At 44.5% G+C, this 25,936-nt stretch overlaps 1 protein-coding gene across 1 annotated transcript in view; it reads left to right on the forward strand.

Annotated features, from left to right (window-relative positions):
- Positions 1 to 25,936, forward strand: part of LOC308309590 (RIMS-binding protein 2-like) — a gene marked incomplete at both ends in the record, with an annotated part of 107,618 nt that overhangs the window by 16,680 nt on the left and 65,002 nt on the right. The window contains 1 exon segment of the mRNA XM_080755501.1: positions 24,993 to 25,094. Coding sequence (XP_080611627.1) covers positions 24,993 to 25,094 — 102 coding nt within the window.

Raw genomic sequence — 25,936 nt, forward strand, 5'->3', positions numbered from 1 at the left:
TCTCTCTCTCTCGTTTGTATCGCTAACTCTCACTCCCCATCGGGTTTTTTATTTTCACTGGGGAAAACACTTATTGTGTGTGTGTGTGTGTGTGTGTGTGACTGTGTGTGTGCTCAATGCCTGCCTGTGGGTGGGTGTGCCTGCCTGCGCGCGTGCGTGCGTGTGTTATTTCGGAGTCGGTGGAGGTGCGGCGCGCGGTGTGTGTGTGTGTGTGTGTGTGTGGTATAATGTTAATGTGGGTATGGGCGTTTTCAAGTGACTGTATTATTTGCTGAAGGCAGAGCCTCTCCCTGAGATCAGATGCAGCAGACTATAGTCCGTCAAATAGACATGATGGAGGGGAGGAGGATGAACGGTACATTGCGTCTCTCGCTCTTCTCTCTCTCTCTCTCATCTCTCTCTCTCATCTCTCTCTCCTGGGAATTATATACAGCCGATCTTCGATCAAATTCAAAGCTCGGTCGATAAATCAGCGATGATATATGAATCAGCCTTGAATGGCAGCAGCATCTGTGGCTTTTTGCGACACAATGACTGTGTGTGTGTGTGTGTGTGTGTGTGTGTGTGTGAGAGAGAGAGAGAGCTAGTGGCACCACCTGTTTGTATAGTGGAATCGTATACGCGTGCGTACACGTGGGCGTGTTGTGCCGCGCGTGCAGAGGCTGGGGTTATTGTGTGTGTGTGTGTGTGTGTGTGTGTGTGTGTGTGTGTGCGAGCAGAGAGAGAGAGAGGTAGGGAGGCTGCCGGCTGGGTTAGCATGTTTGACTCTTGACTGTCTATAGCTGCATGCTCTCAAATCCTGGAGATAATCTTTGTTGAACATGTGTGTTACAATTACAAATGCAGGTGATTGTTGAAATATATGAGATATACGTGTGTGTGTGTGTGTGTGTGTGTGTGTTTGTCTGTGTCTCTGTCTATCTGTGACAGACAGACAGACAGACAGACAGACAGCATTACATTGTGGCTCATCAGAACATGGTTTGAGAAAAATTAAGCATGAACTCCTACAGAAATCCCTTCCTATAGTATAGCGTCATCATGGCGCACTTGTCAGTTATACACATCAAAGTATAGTGGGCAGGGATTATATGAAACGTTGTGTGTGTGTGTGTGTGTGCGCCTGTGCGCACTAAACTCCTCTGTGTAGCCTACACAAATGGAGCCTATTTTGTACACTCACGGAATACAAACACATCATCTACGACCTGCGGCCGATTCTGCAAATGGATTCTAAATGCTAACGGTTTTTCTGAAACAACTTTGTTATACTATATCAGTGCTTCTCTATTTTTTTCATGGTCAGCGACTCTCAAAATTGTATAGTATTTGGCCACGACCCCCCCCCCCCCCCCCATCTCAAAATATGATGTTCCAGGGACCCCCCCCCATCTCAAAATATGTTGTTCCAGGGACCCCCCATCTCAAAATATGTTGTTCCAGGGACCCCCCATCTCAAAATATGATGTTCCAGGGACCCCCCCCATCTCAAAATATGTTGTTCCAGGGACCCCCCATCTCAAAATATGATGTTCCAGGGACCCCCCCCATCTCAAAATATGTTGTTCCAGGGACCCCCCATCTCAAAATATGTTGTTCCAGGGACCCCCCATCTCAAAATATGTTGTTCCAGGGACCCCCCCATCTCAAAATATGTTGTTCCAGGGACCCCCCTATCTCAAAATATGATGTTCCAGGGACCCCCCCCATCTCAAAATATGTTGTTCCAGGCACCCCCCATCTCAAATTATGTTGTTCCAGGACCCCCCCATCTCAAAATATGTTGTTCCAGGGACCCCCATCTCAAAATATGATGTTCCAGGGATCCCCCATCTCAAAATATGTTGTTCCAGGGACCCCCCATCTCAAAATATGATGTTTCAGGGACCCCCATCTCAAAATATGCTGTTCCAGGGACCCCCCATCTCAAAATGGGTTGTTCCAGGGACCCCCATCTCAAAATATGTTGTTGCGGGACCCCCCATCTCAAAATATGTTGTTCCCAGGGACCCCCCATCTCAAAATGGGTTGTTCCAGGGACCCCCCATCTCAAAATGGGTTGTTCCAGGGACCCCCATCTCAAAATGGGTTGTTCCAGGGACCCCCCCCTCATCTCAAAATGGGTTGTTCCAGGGACCCCCCCCCCCATCTCAAAATGGGTTGTTCCAGGGACCCCCCCCATCTCAAAATGGGTTGTTCCAGGGACCCCCCCATCTCAAAATGGGTTGTTCCAGCAAAATGGGTTGTTCCAGGGACCCTCAGAAGTTCACAGCTTGTTGGCAACAGGCAACAAGTCGATACTATAGCATTACGGTACATATATATATATATATACATTACCGTACATGCATTAATAATGTTTTCATTGTTGCGAACGCCAGTGAGCCATTTACTATGTAACCCAGCAGAACATGTCTGTGTCTGTGTGTGTGTCCGCCCCGCCCGCCACCAGAGGGCGCAGCTGTATCACACAAAAAGAAATCACACATGCACGCGCACACACACGCACACAGCAGAAGACTTAAAAAAAAAAAAAAAAAACCCAAAAAGTATGTAATTTAACCCCCTTGCCGCGATTGCCGAAGGTCTTCGGCAATTGAAGCCTAATTTTGATATTAACACTTGCCGCCATTGCCGTAGCCCTTCGGCAATTGCGCTTTTATAGTGCATTTGATCGATCGAGCCATAATGCTACTTACGTTTAGCCGGTTAGCTAGCTGTGTTGTTAGCGCAGCACTGTATTGTTCATCTTAGATCGTCGTCGCCATAAGAATCCATTCTATCCATTTCTTTCATCGCCTGTATCTCCTATTCCTTGTCCCAGATGGCATTTTTGGTCAAAACAGCGTTTCTTTGACGGCACGAGCCGACGTTGTGGAGGGCTATAGTGACATCGGCATGATCCGATCATGTAAACAAAGGTTGTCTTGGCAACGTAAAGCTGGCAGGGATAAGCCCACTTCCGGTTGAGGCAAAATGTGGCTTTTCAAAATAAGAGCTCAAATTTTAAAAATGCTGGCGTGAATTAGGTCCTAATTTCTCAATAAATGGTGGCAGTAAATGAGTTAACATTCTGTACAAAACACGTCTGGAAACGTCATAAGGATCAGAAACGAGTAATACCTTAGACGTCTGTGGACGTCCTAGCGACGTCCAAACGACGCGGGGCGAGATAATAATATTCAGAATTATTCCTATTTTTTTTTTTTGGCATTTCGCTTTTCGCTTGCCGTATGCTAACGCTCTGTGCAAATATTAGCTTGTCATTGACTCCCATGTTAGCGCGGCGGAAAGAATGACTCGTATCTCCTGATCCAGGGCGCTCTCCGTGGTGATGAATGGATCGATATGCTGGCGCTGCATTTCTGCTCCTCATCCGTCTCTCCCGCAAAATATGAACGCTTTTTGGAGTTTATATAAATATATTAAGATGATCGGGGATTATGAGCTCACTTTGTCAAGTCAATTTTTTTAAGAAAGTATTTCCGGTTCATGGCTTTCAGAGTAAAAGCGATCAGACTACTCTGGCACTATAAGGGCCTTTATTTTGATGCACGTTGGCGTACTCAATGTGTTAATAAATGGGACCATCATTTTCCAAAATTTTTTTTATGACATTAGAAATGAGACTTTAAACTAGTGACTGGAAGCAGAAAGTATTCATGACCATGTTTATTAAGGTAATACAGTCTAGGTGAAGTTGGGCCCAAATACATGGACTTCTATGGGGCTATGGGGTTTTTTTGGGCCCAATGACAGACAGCGCCACAACAGGCCATTATATGAACTTTCAGGAAATCCCGATTTCCTTGGTGGCTTCACAAAATATCTGTCTGACTGCCCCCCCCTGGTTGGGACGTAGCCCAATTGTGGGTTGTGAAACCGATTTCTTTTTTAGGTCACAGGGTAACTATCTCCCTTTGTTTTTTTATTATTATTTTATTGTTTTCAAAATATTTTCAAAATCTTGAAACGAGACATGTTTTAAACCCATTCAGAGCTGAGGCAGATTCTAACGGTTTTCTGAAATACCACACGTTTCTGTATGAGTGGCGCTCGATACTTCACGTCAAGGACCCCAAAAATGATTATGTAATATGCCTCCGCCCCCCCCCCCCCCCCCATCTGAAAATATGTTGTTCCAGTGACCCTCCCCCATGCAGAGGCAAAGATTTGAGTTTAAAACGTTCACTCTGTAGTAATATATATTCAAAGATTTGAGGCACATTTTCACGATCTTTCAAAAAATAGCAGACCTATACAAGCTTGTAGCGTGGCACTCGGTGCCGCGCTATGAGCTTGTAGGTCTGCTATTTTTCAACAGCTAAAGTATAACATAATGCTTTTTAAAACACCAAAAGGGGGGTTTGGTCATCATTCTGTTTGTGTAGCTGTGTTGATTATGACGGCAAATTGGGATGAGTTTTAGTTTGAGTCTTTTGAATAAAATTCTGTTGAGTTTTAGTCCGTCTGAAATGTTATACCTTTAGTCTATATAGTTTTATTAATGGACTTAAATATACGATTATTGTATAGTCGACTAAATCTACAGTTGATTTACCGGCTGGCGGTGCCTTGATGACGTGATAACTATTATGCCTGGTTGATACACTTGGTTGCATTGTGTGTGTGTGTGTGTGTGTGTGTGTGTGTGTGTGTGTGTGTGTGTGTGTGTGTGTGTGCACATAGCAGATCAGCTATTTTCGGCGCGCAACCAAGCACTCTTTAGCTAGTGCAGATGCAGTGTTTTCTAAACACATTTTGTTCAACGCAAAATACTGTGTAAACGTTCAGGAGACTTCGGGGAGAAAAAAAAAACAATTCTCCTGAATGCTGCCTTCCAGGCATGGCATGGAAAGGAGTGGCATTTGCGTTTCTTTCACCATGTATGTAGTAAACGCTGCATTCGTGGTCCTGGAAAAGGTCAGTTGTTTTACCCATTTTGGCCGCGGGAACCCCTTTTGGTGTTTTAAGCATTACGTTAGCTTTAACGTTAGCTAATAGACTTTAGACTTTAGCTAATGAAAAATAGCATATCTACAAGCTCATATAGCGCGCCACCGAGCTTGTATAGGTCTGCTATTTTTGAAGAAAAAAAAAAAACGTGAAAATGCGGCACAAATCTTTGAAAATTGAACATAATAATATTATTTCGACGTCGGGTTAAGGTCAGGGGCTGATAAAGCCCCCTTTTGATGTCTATGTGTGCACGTGCCTGGTCCCATGTATTCAATTCATCAAGACATTATTATTACCAAATGTATACCGACCGGTAAGACCCCCCCCCCCCCCCCCCCCCCCGAGGGGCCCCTAAGGGGCGAGGTCGCCTGCAAACGCATCCCGCCTCGGTGACGGCAGACTGCTGGGCGAGCGCTGCAGGCTGCTTTGGCATGGCCGTGTCGGATCAACATAATGGAATGAATTCTCCACTAGGCCCATATATGGAGCGTGTCTTGAGTGTATTACAGGGTTTGACGAGGTCAGATCAACATAATGGAATGTCAGAACAGCTCCATATATGGAGATCTTAAAGGGTTTGAGATGTATAGAGTGTCGCTGGCCGGCTCCATATATATTATGCAGATCTATATATATATATAGGTTGGCGATCCTAGTCTTCTCCATGTATGGCTATATATATATATATCCAGGGTTTGATGAGGCCAGTGTCGTGATCTTTCATATATGGAGAGATGGCCATATATGGTGGTGTCAACGAGGCGTGACCATATATGGAGGCGTGGGGTGACTAGCGGACGGACGGACGGGAGATGTAGGTTTTCATAGTAAATGCGACCTACGGTCACACATTATTTACGCTTTAGGAAACCTGTTTTCTGTATATAGTATGGCAAGCCAGAAGACTTGTCTATAGGTGTGCTGTAGTATAGGTCTGGGTCGGTGTTTTATTTTGTGCAGTTTTGATGCAGCACTGTATACTGTAGCTGCAGTATAACGGTTCACTTTGATGCTGGGAAGAAAGGGGGGGGGGGTTGAGGGGCTAGAGAGGAAGGAGGTGATTTTTATTATTAACCCATTCTGACCTGAGATCAGATTCATACGAGGTTTCCACCGGACACACACTGGTCTGATTATAACCCGTTCTGACCTGAGATCAGATTCTAAAAAAATGTCAGTCGTTCTTCGATTTTTTTCAAAAATAGCAGACCTACAAGCTCGTAGCGCGCCACTCGGTGGCGCGCTATGAGCTTGTAGGTCTGCTATTTTTCAATAGCTAAAGCATAACATGATGCCGACACCAAAATTCCAGAACACCGTTCAGAACACCGTTCAGAATGGGTTAACGGAAAGAAGTGGAGTAGAAGAGAAACTGTGTGTGTGTCTTTGAATCCCGTGGGCTGATTCCCCTGGGCCGTTCTCTTGAGATTATAGCGGGCAAAACAAACCTCGCCGGGCCCAAAAAGACTTGCCTCTCTCCCTCCTTGAATAATATCCCCCCCCCCCCCCCATGTTCCTCAGGATATAATATACGTGCACGGAGATGTCCCGCTGCGCGCGTGCACATGCACACACACACACACACACACACACACACACACACGCACGCACGCACACACACGCACATACACATGCGTGTGTGGGTCACTCCATGTCCCTTTTTATCCTGTTTCTTTAGCCAAACTTGTACCTGTATGTATGTGTGTGTGTGTGAGTGAGTGACAGTCCGAGTGAAAGAGGGAAGCATGCACATGGTGGCACTTTCCAACAGAAATTCACCGATGCTGAATACCTATAATAATGGAATACGTATACATGAGAAGACGTAGGACATATGTGTGACCAAATTTGACTGAGGGACTGCAGTGCCATTGGATTTATTTATTTTTGAGTGGTGCAACCACTCCTACAAGCAGCAATGTCCGTGTACCTGTGTACCTGTGTGTGTGCACGTGAGCACGAGTATGTTACTTATTTATACCAGTAGGGGGCACCAGAAACAGAGAGAGGGGTATTGCTGTGCCTGCTAATATGAGAGAGAGAGAGAGAGAGAGAGAGAGAGAGAGAGAGAGAGAGAGAGAGAGAGAGAGACTGAGAGAGGGGGGGGGGGGGGGGGGGAATTGCACCACTCAGTTCACACGATGTGATTTTCTTTTTTCGTTTGATATGTTTCATATGAAAGCAGGGAGACATAGCTTCAAATGACGCATTGGTTGTTCAGTTTGACCCACCGGTTTTGGAGATATGGCTTATAGAGTGATGTCTTGCAAGAGAAACAGCGAGTTGAGGCTTGAAAAGTTCACTTCTGTGGACTCTTACATTACACCTATAGCGACATGTTTAAGCATTTATTTCATATTTACATGTCGATTTCAGCTCTGACACTTATTTCCGACATGCTCTAGTATGTGAAGAGACTGCCTGTGCTATTAACTCATTAAACAAATATATATTTTGAAGTTTCAACATGAAACACCGGTCTGAAGTTTCTGAACCAATCAGAGCGTCGCATCCCTTCAGGCGATGGGACGGTAGCTATAGGGACGGTAGCTATGCTATGCGCAACAGCGTGGTATGTGTTCGTTTACAAATCAGATGGTTGGCCAGCACAACCAGTTTACTGTTATGTGGCTTATCTCTACCCTATAATGTTTTCAGATACATATTTTAGCGTGATGATGATTAAGTTGAAACCGAGTAATACACTGTCTGGATGTTATCTTGAATGGAAATAAAAACTGAGTATTCTATAATCGGTAGCAGCTGTGTTGGACGGATGCGCAGACATGGGGAATTAAACGGGTGAGCTTCATTTTTATTGGCTTTCATCGATGTGTATCTCTAACACGTCATCACGCAGCACGTTTTCGTTTTAATAAATAAATAATACAATCGTCTTTATGGACTTTTGATATAAAAACACACAGAAATGAGAATTTTCCCATTTGTTTTTTGGCATCCATTGTTGGGTATGCCCATATGATGACCGCGGATATGGTCTAAAAGTGTAGAAAACGTATTTTTCATTTCACTACGCCTTTAAGTTGAAAAGCTGGAATGTGCGCGATGGTACTATAGTCTCTCAGTCAAATCTGGTCACATATGTGACAGAATCCAGCAAAAAGGCCCTGAACTCTACTTTTCCATTTTTCAGATTTTTACAGATTATTAAAGTACAGAATGTAAGCTTTCATATGATGTATCATTCAATGAAATTGGACAATAATTGAAGGAGATATAACCATTTTAAAATGATTGCGGCCTTTCACCCAAAGCTGAGAAAAGTCCCTTTAAATATTCACAACATTTGTAACACCTTTAGTGGGTTTTCATCAGGCGCAGTGTTGCCTTTGTTGACTAAAACTATAAGACAAAAAATGTTCGTCGGCTACTAAGCTACGATGACTAAAACTATAAACGTATTGTACAATTTCGTCAACGGCTAAAAAGCAGACTAGAATGCTATAGGAAGTGGACTCGTGGACAAGGGATCCAGTATACATAAGTCATTTTAAAACTTGGTGGGCATGCTGAAAATAGCAGATCTACAAGCTCACGCTGCGACGCATGGTGCAGCTATTTGAAAACGGTCATTGCCGACAGCGGAATTTGCGATTCTTTCAAAAAACCGCGTATATACAGTAGGCTATACAAGCTTGTATGATCTGCTACAGTATTTCTCAATAGCTATAAAGTAGAACGTAATGTTTAAATCTTGACACCTTTCTGCCAATGAAATGTTTCATGGAGACTGCCGCATTGTCGTTGGAACATAACATATATTTAACCCATTCTGACCTGAGATCAGATTCATACGAGGTTTCCACTGGACACACACTGGTCTGATGAACCCATTCTGACCTGAGATCAGATTCTAAAAATGTCAGTCGTTCTTCGATTTTTCAAAAATAGCAGACCTACAAGCTCGTAGCGCGCCACTCGGTGGCGCGCTATGAGCTTGTAGATCTGCTATTTTTCAATAGCTAAAGCATAACATGATGCTAACACCAAAACGGGTTCCCGGTCAGAATGGGTTAGCTTGTTTTGACCAAAAAAACGCAATCTGGTGGGGAAATAAGAATCAATGTGATAACGTGGAGGGCGGATGACGTGCAAAACAATTCAATTCCTGTTTATTTCCGCCAGGATCTGTTGCTTAGCAACCGTCAACGGCAGGCAATGTGTTTTATTAAAGAGCATGTTGCCTATAGCCCTGGTGTGGCGTTTACACACACACACGCACGCACGCGCACGCGCACACAGGCCACACACACACACACGTCCTATCATCTGAAGTTTTCATATATACTCATCCTTACATCTATACCAATATTTATTATATTATATTATTATATTTTTTATTTAATTTTGAATAACGGCCTTGCTTTTTGCTCGCACCACAGTGCTCAGACGCAGGCTTAAAAAAAACCCCAAGAGGCAGAGGCAAATAAAAGGTCATGAGATAATATGGCATGATGTGAGTGAGCGGCATATTAAACGCATGACGTAAATTGAAGCTGGCACTTTCTTTTTTCTCTTCTTCTCTTCTTTTATACCAACCTGGCACTCTCTGTACCTGTATACGTGGAAGAGAACGGTTTCTATAGCAACACGCACACGCACACACACACACACACACACACACACACACGCACACACACGCGCGCGCGCACACGCACACACACACACCTGTTTAACCCATTCTGGGCGAGGAACCCCTTTTGGGTGTTTTATAAGCATTATGGTACGTATACTTTAGCTGTTGAAAAAAATAGCAGATCTACAAGCTCGTAGCGCGGCACCTACGAGCTTGTAGGTCTGCTATATATATATTTTTTTTTTATCGTGAAAATGTGTTGCGCAAATCTTTGTGAATGTATAATATTCTTTCAGTGCGAACGTTTTTAACTCTCGTCTTTGCTTCTGGGGGGGGTGTTCTCCACAACACATTTTCAATGACATTATAGCCGAAACGCTACAAGCGTTCCTTTTCGCTGTGTGCCAATAAAGACATGGAAACGTGAGTACTTTGTGTCCGCCATTTATTAAAATTTCTGGATTCCTATTTTTTTATATATTATTTTATGGGATCGGTCCTTGACATGAAAATGTTTAAGCACCACCGACATAGAAACACAGTTATTTTTTTCTTCCAGAAAACTGTCATGATTTAGAAGACATTATGTAGAATCGTGCTCAGGTCTAGAATGGGTTAAGTGATGGTGTGTGCGTGCGTGTGTGTGCGCGCACGTGTGTGTGTGTGTGTGTGTGTGTGTGCGCGCGCGTGTGTGTGTGTGCGTGCTGTATTGACTGCTAGCAAACACACTAAAGTGAGTTCATGTCGTTGGGCCGTTGGGCGGGTGCCGGTGGAGAACATTTTCCTGGCTGATCTCAGGTCAGAATGGGTTAATCAGACCAGTGTGTGTGTGTCCAGTGGAAACCTCGTATGAATCTGATCTCAGGTCAGAATGGGTTAACGCTTAATGACACCCCTACTGGGGGGTATATATATATATATAGGCCGGTCGACGAGGGTCCTCCAGAGGTCTCGGTCACTGCATGGCATTTGGTCTCTTATCTGCGACTCTTAGGTGCATCCCAGCCTCTGCCTGGAGATCCAGCCTCCGCCAGCTGTTTTTTGGGGCCCGGGCCTCTGTTTCTTCCACCCCCCCCCCCAGTGTGCAGTGTGTGTGTGTGTGTGTGTGTGTGCCCCGATCCATCTCCATCTCCTTTGTCCAATTTCATCTGCTAGTATGCACAACGGGGAGTTGTTTATAGTTTTTCATCCAGAGATCGTTTATTGCTTATATCTTATCTTGTCCCGGGGCCAGTGAATTTTCAGGACTCTCCTCAGACATTTGTGTGACATGAATGTTTGCACTTTGTTTATATTGCGGTCTTTGTCATTCTGTCATGTTTCCGTCCCCAACAGAGCAGGGCGGATTTATAACGTCCGAGTAAAGATTTGAGTATAAAACACTTTGGCTCTGAAAGAATATATTCAGAGATTTTTTCGCCACATTTTCACGATTACAGCTCAAATAGCAGACCTATACAAGCTTGTATAGGTCTGCTATTTGAGCTTGTATATCTGCTATTTTTCAATGGCTAAAGCATAACACAATGCTTAAAACACCAAAGGCAAAGCCAGACACTGCACGAAAAATCAAAGGAAATAGAGGGGAGGGGTGGAAAAGGAAAAGAAAGGGGAATTTATAGAAGAAGTTAGAGACGTTATAGAATTTAGACTTTCGTCCGCTGAAGATGAATTCTATTAGCACTGCAGGCAAGAGTGTTCATTTCATTTATAGTTCTTGATTTATATTTATAGGACAATGACATCCTTGACTCCTTTGACGTATCGCGTGAATCACATGAATGACATTGCAGTATACATTACTGACGTGTAAATATGGACCTATACCGTTATTTACTTTATTTTAAATTTAGGGTCCGCATTTCACAGTCTCAGATCGAGTTACATTAACACGGAGGGTTTCACTGCGTGACATCATTTGTTATTGTTTTTTTTCGGGCTTCACATGACTTTAACCCATTCTGACCTGAGATCAGATTCATACGAGGTTTCCACTGGACACACACACACTGGTCTGATGAACCCATTCTGACCTGAGATCAGATTTTTCAAAAATAGCAGACCTATACAAGCTCGTAGTGCGCCACTCGGTGGCGCGCTAAGAGCTTGTAGATCTGCTATTTTTCAATAGCTAAAGCGTAACATGATGCTAACACCCAAAATGGGTTCCCGTTCAGAATGGGCTAATGAACTTTGAACCCATTTAGACCCGAGGACGATTCTAGAAAATGTCTTCTAATCTGAATCATGACAGTTTTCTTAAAAAGAAAAAAAAACCTATGTTTCTATATGTCAGCGGTGCTCAGCCTATATTTCATGTCAAGGAGCCCAGAAATTATAATGTAATTGGCCGCCGACCCCTATCTGGAAATATGTAGTACTAGTTTATAGGGACCCCCCCCCCCCCAGAAGCAAATATTTGGGTTAAAAAACATTCGCTCTGAAAGAATATACATTCAAAGATTTGCGCCACATTTTCACGTTTTCTCGAAAATAGCTAAAGTATAACATGCTGTTTTTAAAAAACACCAAAAGGGGTTCCCGCCCCCAAAATGGGTTTTAAGTGGTCCGAGTCCGCTGCAGAATGACATTTTAAACTTGACAACTTCAGGCTGAAAAAAGAGAAATGGAAACGTGTAAGCCTTGGCTTTTTTTTTCTTTTCTTCTTTTGGCTTTGAGTTTGTATTGTAATCTTTGGCACTCCCCGCTCGGGTTGGGTGTTGGTGTACACACAGATACATTAAGAGGCCCATTGAGCCTAATTTATGACCGCTGTCCTTGTCCAACGATTTCCCCCTTCCCCGAAACGAGAGCTGACGACGTGTCTGTGATCTCCTCATTACATCTAGTGTTTTATAACACTGCGCAAAAGGCATGGAATACACGGACGTGTATATTACAGGAAACTCCCGTTTAAACAACAACAACAAACCCCGGTAAACTCTCGAATTGTACCATCGCACCTGCATATTACCGTATATCGACAGTTCTAACCCGCATTTTAATCAAACGTTCTACGCAGCCGAGATTGTTTTATTACCTTTTAGAGCATATTATAATAATAATAATAATAATAATAATACATTTTATTTATAAGGCGCCTTTCACGGCACTCAAGGTCGCCGTACAGATTATACGCTGAAGTACTTGGGTTTTCGATCTGCGGAAATCCGTTTGTTATGAACGATCGCACCACCCGCCATCTTGGTGCGACCACAAGACCGCCAGCGCAAGACCCTCCTCCGTGAGGCGTTGTGTGTACCCCGTTCATTTGCATTTTGGCCTCAATTTCCCAGAAGCCCTAGCAGCTCACGAGCATGATTGTGCTGATGTCCGGTTTCGTCGTCATAACATGAAGGGTCTCGTCTCCAAAGACATAGCGATTATTACCGATTTAGACGTTGAGCACGATTCCACAAAATGTCTTCTTAAATCATGACTGTTTTCTGTTTCCATGTCAGTGGTTCTAAAACTATTACTAACGTAATGCTTCAAAACACCAAAAGGGGTTCCTGCCCTGAATGCGTTTTAACGCACACAACTAGTAATAATAGTTTTTTTTTTCTTTTTTTGCAGAGAAGGCATTTTGTAGAATCGGCAACCAGGTTTCAATGGGTTAAACGGGAGGAGACGCAGCCTCAGTTTGGACACACCGAGGACACCTACATGGGTAGAGAGAGAGAGACAGACTGACTGACTGACTGACTGACTGACTGACTGACTGACTGACTGAAGTGTGTGTTTGAGAGAGAGAGAGAGAGAGAGAGAGAGAGAGAGAGTTTCTCACAGAGGCCCCTTTTCCACCGGTTGGTTCCCAATGAACCGGTTCAGTTCTTTCTGGTTTTTAGCCAGATCTCCAAAATTGAAAGGTTAATTATGAATTGAGTGGGGCAAAACCATACCTATATTAGATTGTTATCACCATGAAACCTCCCCAATTGAGAAGACAATGATTTATTGTATTACAAATTTTAATTTTTTTTAAACATGCAAATGAGGCAATTATGTTGGAAAATATGCCAAATAATCGAAAATATGAAAAATCTACTATACTGTGGAAGGGTTATATCATGTATTAATGTACTTGTATTGATCCTATATAAACAATTTAATATAGGGTATAGTTTGCCCACCAATTTTCGGAGCTCTGGGCTCATGGAGTAAAAACCAAAAAGAACTGAACCGGTTCCAACCGGAACCAACCGGTGGAAAAGGGGCCCGAGAGAAATCCACAGCCTCAGACACCTAGCGACACGACAGGGCCTCCCAGGTGTTACTATACTAGTGTCACCTATATCAGTTCTCGCTACTATGAGCCGTGCTCTTACCTTGCTACTGTACACCTATACTGTATATAATACCTAAAAAAACAGTGTGTATACATGACTCAGCCATATAATGCTGCTTCGTCCGGGCGCACTGCCATATAAGTAAGACATTATACAACTGGGTGTACCTTTTTCAACAAAAGGCTTCGCAAAACACAAAGCATTGTTGTTCCAAACATCCACGGCAGAGAGAGAGAGAGAGAGAGAGAGAGAGACACTGACACTCTCTGCTGCTGCTACTACTGCATTGTTGCTCCTCCATCCACCCCAGGGGGATTTATTCCTCTTTTTTTTTGGGCACATCCGGCACTTTCTGCTGCTGCAGTGTCCGTTGTAGTTGCAGAAGGACGGACGGACGGACGGATGGATGGATTGGGGGGGACCCTTGTATAACTTCAACTGTGTGGATTGGACTATAGAGTCTCTTTTTTTTTACACACCTGCTATAAGACACTATCATGCAGCGTTATGTTGTAGTTTAGCTATATTGGAAAAAACACAGCAGATCTATACAAGCTCATAGCGCGCACAGAGTGTCGCGGTACGCGAGCTTGTAGATCTGTTGTTTTCTTGTAGAAAATGTGATTTTTCTTTTTTTTTAGGTATACAGGAGTAGGCTGACAGGAAATGTGTGCGTGTGTGTGTGTGTGTGTGTGTGTGTGCGCCTTCTGTGGACAGCTAATCTCTGGCAAATCTCTGCACACACATTCACTGGATGCCCCCAAAGTTTTCACATTGGCCTGTTATAGCGCCACCAGGAGGCCGCTTTGTGCAAAACACATTTTTGGACGGTACACCTACAGATTTCGTCCAAACTTCACGCAAATTGGTGCACAGTCTCTCTAGAGCCATTTCACGAAACAGGTCTTTCAGACTCCATCCTGATTGGCTATATAAGATTGGCGTCCAAAGTTCGCAAGGACTGCTGCGTTTCCAACAAAATGCCGCAAAAATCACGAACGCATCGTGTGAAATGTTGCACGCACATTCCCACTATAGGCCCGAGGAAGAAATGCCACTTGAAAATGTCCAACTCGGCCTCATGGTGGCGCTATAACTGGCCCACATTTGTGTTTTTTACCTATAACTGATCTCTATACGGTCATGTGATCATGACGTAATTTCTCATGTTCCATCCTGATTGGCTCTAGGATTTGGCTATACCAACGTTTTCAGGAGTGGCCCGTTTTGTACAAAATGCCGCATTAAAATCATCAACGCAGTGTCCCCCGATTACACACATTCACACCAGGCTGAGGAAGAAATGCCACTTTTTTTCAAATCGGGCCTGACTGTGGCGCTATATAATCTTCGTATGCGCACACCCCTATACAGCCCAAGGAAAAACAAGGCATTTAAAAAAAAAAATCTGCCATCATGGGGAAAGGCCCGCTTACCCCAACACTTTTTTTTATCCAAATATCAACCCTGCGTGGTGGAGTGCCCGCCTCCACCGAGCGGTATAGGATGGAAAAAGGCCACTATCACCGTGGTGCATCTATACGGCACATATACGCCATTACTGTTTTCTGTGACACTATATATATATATATATGGCAAAGAGAACAATATGTCGTATACAACAGTACGCTATCTGGCTTTCCATTATCGTCACAATAGAAATATGTATCGGTATATAAGCCGACCTCTGCTGCGTGTGTGTGTGTGAGAGATCTCTGGCATGCATTTTCGTAACTGTGCAATGGGGTCAGATATAAATTATGTAGTGCCTTTGCAGTATGTTTACTAGCCGCGGATTGGGCCGTGCGTGCGTGCGTGTGCGACTGTGCGTGCGTGGGGTTGGCTGGCGAGTGCAGGGTTTGCACAGAAACGTGCATCTGTGTGTTGGTGGCGGAGAGTGTTGTGTGTTTCGGTGTCGCGCGTCGTGCATGATTTGTGCAGTCGTCTACAAATGAAGTGCGTGTGTGCGTGCGTGGAGGTCTGCCCAAGCACATACTGTATACAGTATAGGTAATCCCTTTTCCAGCTCAGGTGTTTCTCATTACTGCTGCACTGGCTCTTCCTCACAGCGTTTGTGTTGTATATCCAGCTCTCTCTCTCTCTCTCTAAATACAGTATGTCTCTCTCTCTCTCTCTCTCTCTAAATACAGTATGTCTCTCTCTCTCTCTTCTTGTTTGGCATTTTCAAGAACGAGAAATAACGAAGCCACTATTTCCAACGGGAAATCCCCAGGAAATTGACCTGGTTTTCTCGTCGCAGGCCCCAAAGCTCATTAGTCATATTATTTCGAAAAAATTAACTCACAGAGAGATAATATTATGCATGAACCTAATGGGGTTTTTTTCTCTCTCATTGTAGTCTGAAGACAGACACACCTCTTCAGATGTCACCTCGCCCCGTCTTCCTTCTCTCCTTCCTCCCACATAGGGTCTATTTACTTAAAGGTATATTAAAAAAAAACCTTAGGTTTCGTTTTTGCCTTGGGACCCAAGCTTTCATCCAATCAGGATAGAGAACCAAAAACGAAACCTAAAGTTTTTTGACCCCCAGGGGTTAACTGGGGACAGGGGAGGAACTCCTTATATGGTCAGCACACTCTATAGTAGAGAGGATTATCACAACAAAACAAAGTAATAAGTGATATTTGAATTAAGTGAAATCACTCAATATACCTTTAAGCAATATTACACGATAGGGTGTCGTTTAACGTGATTATTGCCGCGACAGTATGATGCGGTATAGGGGAAACGAGACGAAGTCGAGTTCCGCAAGCATCACTGAAGTAAATTAGACCACCAGTATACAGTTATACAGTACAGTAGTGGGTATACAGTATAGACTATAGGGACCCCCCACACGGTAACTCTCATTTCTCAGCCGTTATTATGGTTAATATGACTATATACCAAAGGGCAGGAGGTGAAGTAGGAAGAAGTGCATTGAGTGGAGAAGTAAATCTCTCGTGACGTTGGTACATGGCCTCTCCTGTCTCTCCTCCCATGCCTCCAAGCGACAGTCTCCTGCTATGTAGAGAAGTACAATGGGGAACACGCGCGCACACACACACAGTCACACACACACACACACACACACACACACACACACACACACACACACACATAATGAGGCCAGGGCCTCCACATGCGCATTGCGAGATGATGGGAAAAAAAAAACAAGAATACACGACCAAGGCTGATTAATATTGTATTTATTATTTGTCAGTATAATGCAGTGTGTAGAATCTTCCGATCATACACATTTACCAAAAACAAAAACGTGGGAACACAGCTGCGGCCTTATAGCGGTCAGGGCGTTTATAGCACCACATCTGGGGCTCTATTTTCGTCGCCGCTAAACCCCTTATCCCTAAAACTTTTTTGCCTCTTTTTTTTTTTTTACTATTTCACAAAACATTTTTGAATAGTTAAAGGTAGAGTCAGTGATTTCACTTAATTCAAATATCACTTATTTTTTTGTTTTGTTGTGATAATCCTCTCTACTATAGAGTGTGCTGACCATATAAGGAGTTCCTCCCTGTCCACAGTTAACCCCTGGGGGTCAAAAAACCTTAGGTTTCGTTTTTGTTCTCTATCCTGATTGGATGAAAGCTTGTGTCCCAAGGCAAAAACGAAACCTACGGGTTTTTGACTGAAATCACTGACACCCCCTTTAACATGGCCAGTCTATACAAGCTCCCAGCGTGTCGATGTAGATTGTCTATAGTTGAACTATTCAAAAAGGTTTTTTGATCTTTGAATATATTCTTTCATAGCGAACGTTTTTAACTCAAATCTCTGCTTCTGCATGGGGGGGTTCCTGGAATACCATATTTTCAAATGGGGGTCGGTGGCCAATTACATATCATGTTTGGGGTCCTTGACATGAAATATGGCTGGCTGTGTCCCTGGCTAGCTGTGTCCCTGTCTGTGTCCCTGGCTAGCTGTGTCCCTGTCTGTGTCCCTGGCTAGCTGTGTCCCTGTCTGTGTCCCTGTCTGTGTCCCTGGCTGTGTCCCTGGCTAGCTGTGTCCCTGTCTGTGTCCCTGTCTGTGTCCCTGGCTGTGTCCCTGGCTGTGTCCCTGGCTAGCTGTGTCCCTGGCTGTGTCCCTGGCTGTGTCCCTGGCTGTGTCCCTGGCTGTGTCCCTGGCTAGCTGTGTCTCACACACACACACACACACACACACACACACACACACACACACACACACACACATTAACTGTATGATTTTGGGTGTGACAGTAGAGGTACAGTAGAGGGACCCCCAGGGGACCCCCGACACAGTGACTCTGTAATTTATCGAACGTTTCGGACGCGAAGGTCGGCTCGCCGGGAAGCGGGCCGGCACCCTTGGTGCGTTCTTGTGTGGGTCTGGAACTTCCGGGGGACCCCCGGGGACCCCACAAAAGGAGTTGCACCACTCACTTCACACGGGTGTGATTTTTCTTATTTCTTTTAGGTTTTCTGATCTCGGTTGCACCCAAAAAACCTCCACTTTTAACATTCAGTATATAGATTTTCTGTGGTGTGGGGCCTTCTGGCTCAAAGAACTGCTCTGATTTCCCTGTGGACTGTGATTGCGCCAGTGAGCCTTTATACTATGAGACTCAGCAGAACACGTCTGTCTGTGTGTGTCACGCTGCAACACCACCCGCCCACCACCAGAGGGCGCAGCTGTATCACACACAAAAACACACACACACACACACACACAAACGCACGCACGTACATCGCGCGCAGGCGCGCACGCACGCAAAAAACTAAACATTAAAAAAAAAAATGTGTCAGACTAGACCACAACAGCCGCGTTCGCTTCCCGCGTTCACGCGTCTTACGTGTGTAAGAGCCAGCAAATCCCATATATATGACAAAGGGATTTGCCAGCAGATGTCAACTGTTTTCACACCGTCTTGCCTGTTTTCATTGCAGCTCCAAAGGCTTCACAGACAACAGAGAAAATCCCAGACCTCAGAGAAAATCCACCCGAATGTTCATGGAGTTCAGGGTGTTGTGCCAGTAATTGAGGTCTAAGTTTAAATATTAAATAAATGGAAATTAATGTCATCAAATCCTTACGTGTGCCTTCTGTTAAGTATAGCCGGGGATCGAGTGCCATTCACGTGCGCGGATCACCACAAATGATAATCTTTCATGGATCTTGAATCCCTGAGGGTTTTTCTGGAACACAAGAGGATGCACAAAAGCTTATGGCTGATGTATATGCCTATACTGCATGCCTGGAGTCACTCATTACGTTACGCAAGGAAAAGGCACGTGCATGCATCCATGTGTAATTGCACATATATACCGCACGCACGCACAGCAGTCGGATCAGTTAACCCATTCTGACCTGAGATCAGATTCATACGAGGTTTCCACGGGACACACACTGGTCTGATTAACCCGTTCTGACCTGAGATCAGATTCTAAAAATGTCAGTCGTTCTTCGAATTTTTCAAAAATAGCAGACCTACAAGCTCGTATCGCGCCACTCGGTGGCGCGATATGAGCTTGTAGATCTGCTATTTTTCAATAGCTAAAGCATAACATGATGCCAACACCAAAATGGGTGCCCGGTCAGAATGGGTTAACTATATCAGTTAGTATACTTGCTGCCATCTGTGTCTGTTGCCCTTGATGTAAGTCAGCGCTGCGTTTAGAGACGGCCTCTATATAGAACCGCCGCCTGCGTTGGCAGAAGCACGCAGACGGCAACGGTGCGTTCGCCACCGCGGCCGCTATACGAGAGGAAGCCACAGCGCTGTATACGTGTACGCAGCTCGTCTGTCGCCGCAGCCCGCAGTGTCGATCGACTAAAACTATATGACTAAAACTATGACAAAAAAATGTCCGGCGACTGTACCTTTTTTCCACTGACGGAAGCTGAACGGAAACTAAATGAAAACGAAGCTGTGATGACTGAAACTATGAGACTATAATAAATGTATTGACAATTTCGTCAACGACTGAAGAACTAAGACTCAAATGTTAGGAAGGGACTATAGTGGACCTGGAAGAGATCCAGTATGAGTCAGTTTACACTTGGTTTGCGTGCTGAAAATAGATCTACAAGCCCACGACTTCGCCGCAGCGCTCGGCGGTGCCGCGCTATACGAGCTTGTGTAGGTCTGCTATTGATATCATTTGCCCGTCACGATGTTTTTACCGAGCCCTGGGACGGCTGACATTTGACCAACTTTAGGAAGCAAACGCAAAATGAGCAACTTAACAAGCCCAAACAATGCAACCGTTTTTTTTTTTCAAGTCCAGCCAACATGTGCTCCTATATTAGGGCATTGAGCAACTAGTCGACTAGTTAAATCCACTTGTCGACCTTGCTGGTACTAGTTGATTTAAAAATATATATATTTTTATTTTTATTTTATTTTTCCCCCGATTTTTGTATAGGCCTCAAGATCAGGTAGATTATAGTTATAGTCGCCAATGTGCACAGTTTTTAAATGTACAAATATTTATAAAAAAAGCAAAAAATAGGTGGTTAAACAACTATAGTCTACTAGTAAACTATAGGCTACTAGTAAAAATGACTAGAAGTGAATTCCCTATATAGCTCCTATCATATTCTATACAGCAGACGAGGAGCTGTCCAGGGTGCTGATCCGGTGACTTCTGGAGACCTTCGGCATGGTGCTGAAAGGACAGCTCCGCTGCTGCTATTAGCATAGCCATGTCTTCAGGCTTTTTTTTTTGTGGCGCAACCTGCACTCCCTTACGGAGCTATGTGTGGGTGGGTGTCTGGGTATTTTCACCACCTGTGCGCAACCTAACGCACACACACAAACACACTTGCATGTATTACCTGTATATATATATGATGCTTTCGGGTGTGCCAGTACAGTACAGTACAGTCACAGTACAGTACAGTAGAGGGTACAGTAGAGGGACCACCACACGGTAACTCTGTCATCTCTCAACCGTTTCGGACGCGGGGCGGCTCGCCGGAACCGGGCCGGCACCCTGGGTGCGTTCCTGTGGGTCTGGAACTCCCCCCCCCCCCCCCCTTTACACTTTGTTGCATGCTGAAAATAGCCGATCTACAAGCTCACAACGCGTCGCGCTGCAATTGTTTTTGGCAGCAAATTTAGATTTCAGTTTTAAGTCGTAGTCTCTTGAATAGTTTTCACTTCGTTTTAGTCACATTTTTTGTCACCTGGAATGTCTTATAGTGTTAGTCTATAGTTTTAGTCGACTAAATGTCATAGGATTTTAGTCGACTAAATCCACAGTTGATTCAGTCGACTAAAATGTATTTTGGCGGGGCCTTGATGCCGTCGTGATGGCTGATTTTACGCTTGCTGAAAATAGCCGATCTACAAGCTCACAACGCTTGTAGATCGGCCCGATTTTTTTGAATCGGACGATTCTAAAAATCCTAAAAGTTTTCTGGAAAAAAAACATGTTTCTATGTGTCAGTGGTGCTAAACCCTTTTCATGTCAAGAACCCCCAGAATTATCTGTATTTGGCCACGTACCCCCCCCCCCCCCCCATCTGAAAATACACCCCTCCCAGAAGCAAAGATTTGAGTTAAAAAACTTTCGCTCTGAAAGAATATATATACATTCAAAGATTTGTGCCACATTTTCACGATTAAAAAAAATAAAAGAATAATAAGCAGATCTACAAGCTCGCTACGAGGGGGTTCCCGTCCTGAAATGGGTTAATATCGTAGCAGCAGTATATTAGCTTCAATGTTGTCTCGTCCCGGCCTTAACCCAACCACTCAAAAAGATCAGATCTACAAGCTGTAGATTGTTGGTCTGCTATTTTAGAAAAATCGTGAAAATGCGCCAACAAATCTTTGAATATGTATTCTTTCAGAAGACTTCAAAAAAAAAATATATATATTCGACGTCAGGCCTAAACGTGTTAAAGGCAAGCCAGCGTTACAGTCAAGATGTTCAGATCACACTTCACTTGAAACTGACATATTAGTGTCACTAGTTTCCTGTCTGCACCCCCGGCTCATTTCAACCTCACTGCTTCTTTCTTTCTTTCTTTCTTTCTTTCTCTCCCTTCTTCCTTCATTCCTATTTTGATTGAACTATAATCCCCTAGGACTATTTTCCTAACATTTATTCCATGAATTGCTTTTTTGGATTCATCAAATAATCCACCAGCACTCTTGTCTCTCTGTGTTGTGTCTTGTCTTGTCTTGTCTTGTCTTGTTTGTCTTGTGTCTGTCTTGTCTTGTCTTGTCTTGTCTGTCTTGTGTCTGTCTTGTCTTGTCTTGTCTTGTCTTGTCTTGTGTCTGTCTTGTCTTGTCTTGTCTTGTGTCTGTCTTGTCTTGTCTTGTCTTGTCTTGTTTGTCTTGTGTCTGTCTTGTCTTGTTTGTCTTGTGTCTGTCTTGTCTTGTCTTGTCTTGTGTCTGTCTTGTCTTGTCTTGTCTTGTCTTGTCTTGTGTCTGTCTTGTCTTGTCTTGTCTTGTCTTGTCTTGTGCCTGTCTTGTCTTGTCTTGTCTTGTGCCTGTCTTGTCTTGTCTTGCCTGTCTTGTGTCTGTCTTGTCTTGTCTTGTCTTGTCTTGTCTTGTTTGTCTTGTGTCTGTCTTGTCTTGTGTCTGTCTTGTCTTGTCTTGTGTCTGCCTTGTCTTGTCTTGTATCTGTCTTGTCTTGTGCCTGTCTTGTCTTGTCTTGGCTTGTCTTGTGCCTGTCTTGTCTTGTCTTGTCTTGTCTTGTTTGTCTTGTGTCTGTCTTGTCTTGTCTTGTGTCTGTCTTGTCTTGTGTCTGTCTTGTCTTGTCTTGTCTTGTGTCTGTCTTGTCTTGTTTGTCTTGTGTCTGTCTTGTCTTGTCTTGTGTCTGTCTTGTGTCTGTCTTGTCTTGTCTTGTCTTGTCTTGTCTTGTCTTGTCTTGTCTTGTTTGTCTTGTGTCTGTCTTGTCTTGTCTTGTCTTGTGTCTGTCTTGTCTTGTTTGTCTTGTGTCTGTCTTGTCTTGTCTTGTGTCTGTCTTGTGTCTGTCTTGTCTTGTCTTGTCTTGTCTTGTCTTGTCTTGTCTTGTCTTGTTTGTCTTGTGTCTGTCTTGTCTTGTCTTGTCTTGTCTTGTGTCTGTCTTGTCTTGTCTTGTCTTGTCTTGTGTCTGTCTTGTCTTGTCTTGTTTGTCTTGGTCTGCTATTTTTCAATAGCTAAAGCATCACATAATGCTAACGACCCAAAATGCGTTAACGCTTCCAGAGAGACTCGATCGTAATCATAGCGAGGTATAAGCAAGCAACATTATGCCTCCCGTTCTTTTTTTTTTTGTACGGAACGGAAGTCCCCCCGGCATTCAGAGTAAAAGCATGCCATATCTGCACCGGCACCCCGAGCTTCTATTTTGAAAGAAATCCCGGGGGGCCGATTGTGTTTTAAAGAACAACCGACCAAACGAACAAAACAACCAAGCGAGACAAACAAACAAACAGCTATTTGCAGCATTTAGGCCGGGGGGTTCTCAACGTTTTTGGCCCCCGGGGGACCCCCAGAAATGCTTTGGCAATGTCTCGGGGACCCCACGCCCCGCCCTCTCCCGGCCCCCAATATAAATTGGCTGCAAAGTGCAAACAATAACCTTAATAATAGACAATACACCATAAATAAATAAATACTGAAACCAGATATAATCATCAGGGAAGGCGCGCATGCATGTACTATGTGTACTGTAATTTATGTCAACTCTTAATTTCCATTTTCCAGCCATTTAGTTGCATTTTCTTTTTTTCTTTACACAAGCATCATCCACCACTCACTCACTCACTTCAATGGGCTTTATTGGCACGAGAAAACATACACACAAAGCACAATACAACAATACAGCACTCGATGCAGGTACAGTGCAGGAATACACACAATGATTAGTCTTTAGGGTGGTTCCATTTGATATCCTTCTCCTATATCACAGCGACTCACAAATCGTGCTGCTGTGTTTGCACATTGTCGTATATATACTTCGCCCTGCAGCAGATGTGGGAGTTTCTTTGTCATTGGTCATGTTTTCAAAATCCCCGTGCGTGGTTGTACTCTGTGGGAAGTATATATGTGTGTCTCTGATGTCTTGGTATACAGTGGACAGATGGTTAGGAAGTGTAGCTCGGTTTCCACTTAATTTTGTGTGCAGTGGGCGCGTTATAGTCCGTCTTCTCTCGGGATACAGGTCTGCCTGTGATGTGACGGCCTTTCTCCATCGCAAGACTGTGCTCACTGAGTCTGTACCATATAGTTGTCTTTGTTTTGGCTCGGTTTACGGTGGTCGGGTATTATCTGCCACGGCGTATTCTCTGTTTATAGGGCCAGATAAAGTTTATTCTATAGTTTACTCTGCTTATTGTGTCGCTTCTTTCCAATGTGTCGCAGGTATAGTTTTTCCTTTTGCTGTTTTTATAATTTGGTTTAGTTCCAATTGGTTTTCCAATCTCGTGGCTCTGTTTTGTGTTTGTGCCCCCACAAGTTCCAGGGCTGCAGCTGGCCGAGGGGGCATCTCTCTAGAGTTCTCTCTGTGTGTGAGTGCCTTGCTCACTGGCTCACTGGCTCACTCGCTCCCTTCCCCATGTGCCCTCTCGCTCCCTTCCTCCTCTCCTCTCCTCTCCTCTCCTCTCCTCTCCTCTCCTCTCCTCTCCTCTCCTCTCCTCTCCTCTCCTCTCCTCTCCTCTCCTCTCCTCTCCTCTCCTCTATCTCCCTCCATCTCTCCGTCCAGTCCTTAAAGCCACATGCACGACAAATGAAGTGTGACAGAATGCAGCTGTGGATGTTGTCCTCCAGAGACGGCATCTTATAGAGCTTAGACACACAGAGGAACGCCACGCACAGAGACACACACGCACACGCACACGCGCACACACCCAAAGGGTGGGATCAGTGCTAATGTGACTCTTTCATCCCGTGTCTTATGTAAGCGCGTATAGAGCTCGCAGATGGAGCTGTGCAGCGTGCGGCCTGCCTACAGCGCACGACGCATTCCAGCGTGAGGCCGCGTCATTGGCTCCTCATTCCAGCATGAGGCCGCGTCATTGGCTCATTCCAGTAATATGAGGCTGTGTAGTGCATCGTTGCACGAAAAGAAAGGAATGCTTTGGGATCTATAGATTCAACGTTACAGTGATAATAATAATAATAATAATAATAATAATAATAACAATCAATTCCGTCTCTCTTTCCTTCACAGAAAACTAAACTCTGCAGTGCTGCCTTGCAAGAGAAAAACCTCCTGAAGAACCATGACCTGATCACCAGCAGCCACAGCCTGAAGGAGTCCAAGTATGAGCAGGTATATGAGAGCTATACATGAACACACACACACACACACACACACACACACACACACATAAAGACACGGCACGCACACGCGCGCGTCACCTGTCGACCAGAGTGAGGCTCAGTGGTGGAAAGTAACTAAATACCCCCCCCCCCCTCCTCCTCCCCCAGTTTTGAAGCACCCGGAAGACTGCCGGAAGTATAATTATATAACTCAATGGCTCGAGCGAGCGGAAGTTTAGCCTGCTATAGCCTATAGCTTACGCAGCGAGCGGAAGTTTAGCCTATAGCCTATAGCTTACGCAGCGAGCGGAAGTTTAGCCTATAGCCTATAGCTTACGCAGCGAGCGGAAGTTTAGCCTATAGCCTATAGCTTACGCAGCGAGCGGAAGTTTAGCCTATAGCCTATAGCTTACGCAGCGAGCGGAAGTTTAGCCTATAGCCTATAGCTTACGCAGCGAGCGGAAGTTTAGCCTAGCTTACGCAGCGAGCGGAAGTTTAGCCTATAGCTTACGCAGCGAGCGGAAGTTTAGCCTATAGTCTATAGCTTACGCAGCGAGCGGAAGTTTAGCCTATAGCCTATAGCTTACGCAGCGAGCGGAAGTTTAGCCTATAGCCTATAGCTTACGCAGCGAGCGGAAGTTTAGCCTATAGCCTATAGCTTACGCAGCGAGCGGAAGTATAGCCTATAGCTTACGCAGCGAGCGGAAGTTTAGCCTATAGCCTATAGCTTACACAGCGAGCGGAAGTTTAGCCTATAGCCTATAGCTTACGCAGCGAGCGGAAGTTTAGCCTATAGCTTACGCAGCGAGCGGAAGTATAGCCTATAGCTTACGCAGCGAGCGGAAGTTTAGC

The sequence above is a fragment of the Protomyctophum bolini genome (assembly GCF_963924005.1).
Source record: "Protomyctophum bolini genome assembly, chromosome: 22".
NCBI classification, from domain to species: domain Eukaryota; kingdom Metazoa; phylum Chordata; class Actinopteri; order Myctophiformes; family Myctophidae; genus Protomyctophum; species Protomyctophum bolini.